Source organism: Nylanderia fulva, unplaced genomic scaffold (assembly GCF_048542155.1).
Source record: "Nylanderia fulva isolate GAGA-0341 unplaced genomic scaffold, ASM4854215v1 Scaffold113, whole genome shotgun sequence".
Classification (NCBI taxonomy): domain Eukaryota; kingdom Metazoa; phylum Arthropoda; class Insecta; order Hymenoptera; family Formicidae; genus Nylanderia; species Nylanderia fulva.
Window position 1 is genome coordinate 238,403 of NW_028189335.1, and position 9,672 is coordinate 248,074.

General features: G+C 32.5%; 1 protein-coding gene across 1 annotated transcript; it reads left to right on the forward strand.

The window, feature by feature from the left end:
- The first annotated feature begins 1,387 nt into the window (after positions 1-1,387).
- Positions 1,388-3,504, forward strand: LOC146724855 (uncharacterized). The gene is made up of 2 exons (XM_085488736.1): positions 1,388-2,550; positions 2,654-3,504. The coding sequence occupies exons 1-2, from the start codon at positions 1,479-1,481 to the stop codon at positions 2,836-2,838; spliced, it is 1,257 nt and encodes a 418-aa protein (XP_085344862.1). The 5' UTR covers positions 1,388-1,478; the 3' UTR covers positions 2,839-3,504.
- The last annotated feature ends 6,168 nt before the right edge of the window (positions 3,505-9,672 follow it).

A 9,672-nucleotide genomic window follows, 5' to 3' on the forward strand; every position in this document is an offset into this window, starting at 1 on the left:
TTCAATGTGATATCATAAATCGATCGGACTAGCGGTAATGTTGTCCCTCGGTGTGTCTCTCTTCGATAAAGATCTACCGTAGTTCCGTCAACACTTTCGAACCCGCGCAATGACTTTGATATTTTACAGAATAAAGCGCGCAAACTAAACATTCTTTAACTATTAATTTAGAAAATATTTTAGATATTTTGGCAAATTTTAGAAATTGCGAAAAATTCCATTTTGCAGGAGAATTTATTTAGTCGTTTTAATAAACAAATATTTATCTTTTTTCAACTATTCATCGCATGAAAAATTTCAAGATCATTAAAGATGATAAGGTTTATTTTTTTAAGTAAAATTATTTTTTTAGTATGCGCAATGTTTGCTGTTATCTAGATAATATTATATAGATGATCATTGATCATCCAAGAAAAGTTTCGATGTCATCTTTATATAAATAATACAATAAAAATATGTATTACCTATATATCTGCATCTTACAAGGGACATGTCACAACTGTCCGGAACCGATTTGATTCTCCTTGAAATATGTTGTTAAATACACAAATCTAAAAGACACGTATTTTTTTATACGTGCGCAATTTGAGTTTTAAGGGGTGAAACACCCCTTTAAAGAATAACGGTATTTTTCTTTAGGATCAAATATCTGCTAAACTATAAGAGATATAAAGAAAAAACGTACAACAAATTTTAATGGCTTGAAGAGTACTTTAAAGTTATATGAACAAAAATTTTTTTTTTTTTTTTTTTTTTTTTAAAAAACCCTCACCACCTAATTTTTTTTTTCAAAATTAAAAATTTTGTTTTACCTAATTTAAAGCTTATTTTTTTCCAAATTCAACCATGTGTAATAAAGTTATGTTACGAAATATCATTTTCGAAAATTAATTATAAACGCTCCCGTATATACGCTCATCCGTGCTATGTGCGTAAGTAATTACCGTCGAACAATAAAATATATAAAAAATGTTTTTGTATAATTCTTATTTATGTTTTCTATGTATTTATAACTGCGTATTGTGTATATTTAGATTTAAAAAAAAATTTTTAAATATAATTAATAAGAATTTTTTAAATATACCCCCTGCTTTCTTATTATTTCTTTAATATTTAATTTCTTCTATAAAAATTAAAAACAATTATATTTTATAATAAAATTATTTTTTAATTGAATCTTGCGAATACCAATGTCGCAATATTTGGTATAAACAAATTTTATATCTTACGTTAAATGAATCATAAGATAAGATTATGTGTACGTGTTCCAGATAAGTTATAATTTTTACAATAAAATCTTTAATACGTTAAAATAAATAATAAAATAAGATTATGTGATGACGTATTTCTGATAAGTTAATATAAATTGTTCATGTAGCAGCATAATTCTCACAGTCGGTGTAGTCTTTTCGTTGTAATAATATCTGTGTAAACTGTTCTTTTATTGCAATAGAAAGCAAAATATAACATCTTTGAATATGATTATCAATCCGCTTAACGTTGTTAGACTTTTATTGGTGTCAATAAATTCAATATATTTAACAGAAACGCCAGTAACTGAAGCAGAAGTGGAATTAAAGGAAAACATTAAAAAAATATTACTGGATAGCGTTTTTCATTATAATGGGGTGGAAGTAACGGAAGAAATATATCTCGATTATGAAGAACCTTATAAATTACATAGTTTTGAAATAATTGAAGATGACGAAGAAGCATGGCATGAAGATAGTTTAAATTCTCATCCTCATTGTTCAAATGATGATACAAATTTTGATAGTTCTTATAAAAGACGAGCTGTTGAGTATTGGCGATTTCGGGACACTGATGAAAACAGTAATGACAGAAAAAGGAATCGTCCTCTAAGAGTAGTACAAAATAAATTTAGAAGAGTTTCATCTGAACGTCAGTTAAGGCGATGGGAAGAACAAATACAATCAGGTGGAAGTCGTACAGAAAAATTATCTTACATCTCCAAATTTACACATGATAAATTTACTGCAGCTGTCGAATCAGGATTCATGGTTCATGATATTGATTTAAAAAGATGGGCTTTACAAGCTCAAGAAGAAATAGGAAATTTAAATCCTATATTTAAAGCATCTCACAGTTGGATAGCAAGATTTAAGAAGTCTCACCGAATTGTTTCAAGAAAAGTTACGAAGTTTGTCACTAGAAGAACATTAGAAGATTCTGCTGATTTGCAAAAATCAGCTGATGATTTTCTGGAAACAGTAAAACCTCTTATTGAACAGTTTGGATCTGAAAATATTTACAATTCAGATCAAAGTGGTTTCCAATTGGAACTTCACTCTGGAAGATCATTGTCTAACCAGGGAGAAAAGAAAGTAGAACGTGTCGTGCAATCCATATCATCAACAACCCATTCATATACGATACAACCAATAATATCCTGTAATGGCAATTTGTTGTCCCCTTTATTTATTGTATTAAAAGAAGCTAATGGTAAATTTGGACCAAGAGTACAAGAAAATTTATTTAAAGCAGAAAATGTTATTGTAAAAGCATCGAAATCTGGTAAAATGACATCAGGTATTTTCCTTTTATAATTACTTTTTTTAACAACCTTATTTTATTTAACAATTTAATAAGAGTCATAAAAAAACTATTAAATTAACATTTATATTTTGTACAGATCATTTTAAAATGTGGTTAGAAGAAGCTTATTTCGCAAACATTGGTCCTAATAGCGTTCTTCTTATCGATTCATGGACTGGACATTGCCCCAATATGATTTCGGATTTAACACCTCCTGGAACACATATTACTACTATGATAATACCGAAAGGAACTACAGGGAAAATGAACCATGAATCCTGATTCGACAGCTGCAGTAAATTTATCATGTGTAAATTTGGAGATGTAAGATAATTTTTCTGTACGACTTCCACCTGATTGTATTTGTTCTTCCCATCGCCTTAACTGACGTTCAGATGAAACTCTTCTAAATTTATTTTGTACTACTCTTAGAGGACGATTCCTTTTTCTGTCATTACTGTTTTCATCAGTGTCCCGAAATCGCCAATACTCAACAGCTCGTCTTTTATAAGAACTATCAAAATTTGTATCATCATTTGAACAATGAGGATGAGAATTTAAACTATCTTCATGCCATGCTTCTTCGTCATCTTCAATTATTTCAAAACTATGTAATTTATAAGGTTCTTCATAATCGAGATATATTTCTTCCGTTACTTCCACCCCATTATAATGAAAAACGCTATCCAGTAATATTTTTTTAATGTTTTCCTTTAATTCCACTTCTGCTTCAGTTACTGGCGTTTCTGTTAAATATATTGAATTTATTGACACCAATAAAAGTCTAACAACGTTAAGCGGATTGATAATCATATTCAAAGATGTTATATTTTGCTTTCTATTGCAATAAAAGAACAGTTTACACAGATATTATTACAACGAAAAGACTACACCGACTGTGAGAATTATGCTGCTACATGAACAATTTATATTAACTTATCAGAAATACGTCATCACATAATCTTATTTTATTATTTATTTTAACGTATTAAAGATTTTATTGTAAAAATTATAACTTATCTGGAACACGTACACATAATCTTATCTTATGATTCATTTAACGTAAGATATAAAATTTGTTTATGCCAAATATTGCGACATTGGTATTCGCAAGATTCAATTAAAAAATAATTTTATTATAAAATATAATTGTTTTTAATTTTTATAGAAGAAATTAAATATTAAAGAAATAATAAGAAAGCAGGGGGTATATTTAAAAAATTCTTATTAATTATATTTAAAAATTTTTTTTTAAATCTAAATATACACAATACGCAGTTATAAATACATAGAAAACATAAATAAGAATTATACAAAAACATTTTTTATATATTTTATTGTTCGACGGTAATTACTTACGCACATAGCACGGATGAGCGTATATACGGGAGCGTTTATAATTAATTTTCGAAAATGATATTTCGTAACATAACTTTATTACACATGGTTGAATTTGGAAAAAAATAAGCTTTAAATTAGGTAAAACAAAATTTTTAATTTTGAAAAAAAAAATTAGGTGGTGAGGGTTTTTTAAAAAAAAAAAAAAAAAAAAAAATTTTTGTTCATATAACTTTAAAGTACTCTTCAAGCCATTAAAATTTGTTGTACGTTTTTTCTTTATATCTCTTATAGTTTAGCAGATATTTGATCCTAAAGAAAAATACCGTTATTCTTTAAAGGGGTGTTTCACCCCTTAAAACTCAAATTGCGCACGTATAAAAAAATACGTGTCTTTTAGATTTGTGTATTTAACAACATATTTCAAGGAGAATCAAATCGGTTCCGGACAGTTGTGACATGTCCCTTGTTAGATGAAAAGTGTTATCTAGGATAAAAGTTAGGATAAAATTTTTTAATAATTATTAGACTCATATAAATTCAAAAATTAGTAAGAAACAAGGTCAACTGAACGAGCAAGGAAATTTTAGATGTTAAATAATTTTTATTTTAATATATTATAATTGAAAGGTAAACGTGTCTTGACTGTACTCACAATCAGTCTTCACTATAATAACATAAAAATACAAAATGTGAAAACATATCTATGTAAAGTTCCTATCATAAGTACGTTGGTTATAATGAACAAATATAAGCATACGAGCTGGGCAAAATGCCCATGCTTTGCTACGGCTTGCTAGCAAAATGCCTGTGCTTTGGGTACAACCGAACCGTTTCTATATGCTCGACTTGAAATTTTTCCTGGATTAATACATCATCATAAGCTATAATTTAGACCACAATTCGATTTGATTTGTGAAGTCCACCAAATGGGCGAAAAAACGGGTGTTTTTGCGGATGCTCTTTAATTTCTGGATCAATTACGTGTCTATGAAGATATTACGGTTGGAGTCAATAAACTATTACTTCCAAACTAACTCAAAAAATATAAAAATAGAAATTTACCTCCATTAACTGGATTTTCAAAAAATGGTAAAACACGTATTTCTTTATTTTAAAAGAAGAATCTAAATACCAATTTTCACATCTGTAACATCTTTGGTTTTTGAAATATAGGTATCCTCATAAAAAAAATTTACTCCCATTTTTTGACTCCTTAGAAATGGAATTTCCAAAAATCCTTTCTCAGTGGGTGCCTGCATCTTAAAAACAATATATCTTCCAAATTTCAGCTCCTTAGGTTTTGTGGTTCTTGAGATTTCGATGAGTGAGTGAGTCAATCAGTGAGTGATATTTGACTTATACATATATACAGGGTGAGCCATTTTAAAAAATACGATCAATTTTCTCGTAAACTAAACGAAATATCGAAAAATGGTTCAGACATGTGTTGTATGGTTTCAAAGGGGCTATAAGATGGTGCCATTGGTTTGACCTTGGATATTTATTTGAAGATCACGCAAAGGTCACCTCAATTTTTTTAAATGGCACCCCCTATTTTTTATTACATATTCTTGTAGCTGACCTCGAGAGCTTTCCAAAACACTATAGTCAAATGTTTTCCATTGCGTACTTTTCGAGTTATAAAGCTCGAAAGTTACTATATTTTGATAAAAATACAAAATATTTCTTAAAATATTCATTTTCCGATAGTCTTATTTTACATGCTCCGACCAATCAGGGCAAAGTCCAAGCATGATCCAGCTAGTCAAGACAAGATCCGGACACGATCCAGCCAGTCAAAACAAGATACGAACACGATCCATCCAGTAAAGGCAAGATACGAACACGATCCAGCCAGTCAAGGCAAGATACGAACACGGATCCAGCCAGTCAAGGCAAGATACGAACACAGATCCAGTCAGTCAAGGCAAGATCTGGACACGATCCATCCAGTAAAGGCAAGATACAAACACGATCCAGCTAGTCAAGGCAAGATACGAACACGGATCCAGCCAGTTAAGGCAAGATCTGGACACGATCCATCCAGTTAAGGCAAGATCTGGACATGATCCAGCCATTTAAGGCAAGATCTGGACACGATCCAGCCAGTCAAGGCAAGATCCGGACACGATTTAGCCAGTCAAGGCAAGATACGAACACGATCCAGCCAGTCAAGGCAAGATGCGAACACGATCCAGCCAGTCAAGGCAAGATACGAACACGGATCCAGCCAGTCAAGGCAAGATACGAACACGGATCCAGCCAGTTAAGGCAAGATACGAACATGATCCAGCCAGTCAAAGCAAGATCGTTGATGGTTCTGTCAACTAAAGTAAGATCAAGAAAAATCCTGCCACCGAAGGCAAAATCGAGAATAATCCAGTAAAAAAAATTTATCAAATCAATTGTTCGAAGTTGTCTCCATTGGCTTGGATACATAATGCCAACCTATCTTGGAAATGTCTTACTGTTTTGAGTAACATATCGCGCGTTATCCTTCTGCAAGCTTCTCGTATCCTTTCTATCATATTTTCTCTCGTTGTAGGCGTTTGCTCGTACACGACATTTTTCAGATATCCCCATAAGAAAAAGTCGGGCGATGTCAGATCAGGAGATCGTGGAGGCCACGCGACGAGTGCATTTCGTCCAATCCATCTGCCATTATACGTTTTATTCAGGTAATCTCTCACACATTTTGTATAGTGAGGTACCGCGCCATCGAGTTGTATCCATAACCTCTGGCGTGTTTGCAGGTCAACGTTTTGAAATAATTTTGGTAACGCGGCTCAGCCGTAGGCAATGGCTTTGAATGCGGCTTATTCACTCACCGCGTCGCCGCTAGATGGCGGCGTGGGAAATCGGCCGCTTTCCGCACAGAAAACACGCATACAAAGTGCCACTTTGCCTGCACGTGTAATACAAAATAGTATGTATATCACGTGCGGATTGACAATTGGTCACGAGTGCGGGGGATGGACGCACGAGCCGAAGGCGAGTGCGTCCATCCCCCGCACTCGTGACCAATTGTCAACTTTCCGCACTTGATACACAATATACTATTTTTAGAAAGGGGTAAAAGTTCCAAGTAGTCCAAAATTGAAATTAAAACGAAACGTAGAAAAATTGTTTTTATGTGCCTAATGAAATAAAAAATCCGTCACATATTTGGTTCCCTTAGCATCTTGTATTCAAAGTCTCGATCTTATCTAGGATAGATTTAAATAATTTGATTTATACTGCAAATGTGAAATGTGCATTTCTTTAGTTCTGGGCAACAACTTTATGTTTCTTGTAGAGATCGTCTGTCAGATATCACTTTCGAAAAACTATTGTTTTTGCACAATAAAAACTTATAAATAAAAGTATATATGAATATATTTTCATAATTTACAATTTTGTCGTAATTGGTTTTACATAAGTGGTTTTAGAAATGATATTATTTGAAAGTTATCTCGATAAATCGCCATATAATTTCATCTTTATTGAGATATATTTAAAACAAAATCATCTTCAACTTATTTAAGATAATTTTATATATTTTTATCTCATCTTTATCTAATCGTCATCTTTAACTAATTTTAAAATCATCTAAGCACAATGCCGATAATAAGTATGCGTAATTACAGTTCCACGTTTAGACGAATACAATGAATAATAATTATAATGGAGATAAAAATACATGCATAAAGTATGGCATAAAAATGCTTATATAAAACAAATGAAAATGCATAAATATGTTGTCACTAATGGAGAGAAAGCCATTGTTTATCGATCTTCAAAGAGTGATGGCAAATTTCGCCCATTTTTGGGACCTAGAATTACAAACTTCTTTTCATGGCAAATAGTATACTATATATAACATATATGATGAGACATTAATCCCAGTAAAATTTCAAGATGAGCATAGACACGATTCCGGAAGTACAAGGGGGTGAAAATAATGATTTCTAGTCAGGGTACCTATATGAGAAACTATCACTTTCACTTTTTCATATCTCCGAAACCGTGCCTTTGCTCATCTTGAAATTTCTCTGGGATTAATGTCTCATTACATAATACTATTTGGAATAAAAAAAGTTTGAAATTTGAGATCCCAAAATTCGACTCTAGAAAATGGGCGAAAAAACATGTGTTTTTGCCATCACTCTTTCCTCGTACACAGAAAAAACATTATAATTTTGCCTTGTTTTATATCATCAATATTTTTGACATTATTTAATATTGTAACGTTTAACGCGTCTCACTCTGTACATTTGAAACTAAGTTTTATTCTCTCTGTACTGGATGACGAATTGCTCTAGTTTACTAATCGCTCAGACAATATGACAGCCGCGGAAGCTCGACGCATGCAACAATCATACGGAGTTTTCTAGCATTTTTCCGACAGAAGGATTTCACAGGGACTCATTTTACATACCGTATTGATCGTCGGTAAAGCTTCGCATCACGTTGTAATAAGGTAAATCTCTCCTTATTATACCCCTCGACCAGACGGAAACGGCGATTTGTTTCCATCACACATGTAGATCTCTGACAAATGTTTGTTGTGTTTATAAAACTGCTGTGAAATTTTATCGCAATCTAGGAGTTTCCTCCGTGTTTCGAATAGAGCGAAAGGGAGAGACGAGGCGGATAGTACGCGAATTTTTCCTCGCTTTCGTTGTACTACAGCTCGTCGACTGTACTAACAAGTACTCGTTTATATAGGAACGTTATCAATGCGCACACGCGATACCTATTACGCCGTTATTTGTATTTGTAACGATCAGATAGCGCCGAGACGCACGCGATCCGTTGATCCTAAGGGCTCGTAATGGATCTCGCGCATAATGGTAATTACCCTCTCCGTTATTATCGTTACTATTAATATTATTCCTTTTTTCTAACCCCCCCCCCCCTTCGTCACTATCCTTATCGGAATCTTTCGTTTGGGAGCTTGTGGATGTTCCGCGATGAAATAAATTCTGCCTCGATAAGAGTTGCTGATGACTATCTTTTGTCACGTCATTGCGTATTTCATGAAATGATATATTTTATACCTCGAAATACTTCTTGGTTAGGTTAGGTTAGGTTATGTTATATTGTGCCGCTATATACGCTAATAAATCTCACGCGAAATAAAACCGCGGCACGTTTAAGCCTTTTCGACGCGATGCGACGACGTAATGCGAAAAACGCGGGGCTTGAATCAAAAGAAAGAACGGCCGCTAACCCGATTTACCGTTTATGTTCTGACAAATGAACGCGCAATCATGACGACCACGCCTCGGAGAATAAAAAACTGCTCGCGCGTTTTTGCCTCTCGTCGACGAGCCCCAAAGGCACAGACACTCTCTTCGTGTTTCCATGTTTTTACATTTTCGTAGCTTTTGCAGCATTTCGTAAAAGAAAGGAAGTGTTACTCATATTTTCGTGTGCAAGTGCTTTTATTTTTTTCTTGATAACAAAGAACAACGTAATAATTTTCAATATTCAAACATTAATAGTATAGAATGCATGCTGCGTTCTTTTATATATATTTTCTTATTTTATTAACCTTAAAGAGATAATCTTTAAATGTTCTTCTCATTTTTGAGTTTTATATTTTTTTTCATAGAATAATGCGCTCTTTTAAAAACTTAATTAAAAAGTTTTGTAACTTATATTATTTTAAGATAATTTTGCTTTTGTAACTATCGTTTGTTATTTATGATATGCATATAACAAATTTTTAATACAGCACCATAAAAAAATAATTCAAGATTTAAATTAGAAAGTTTGAGGAAAATTTGAGGA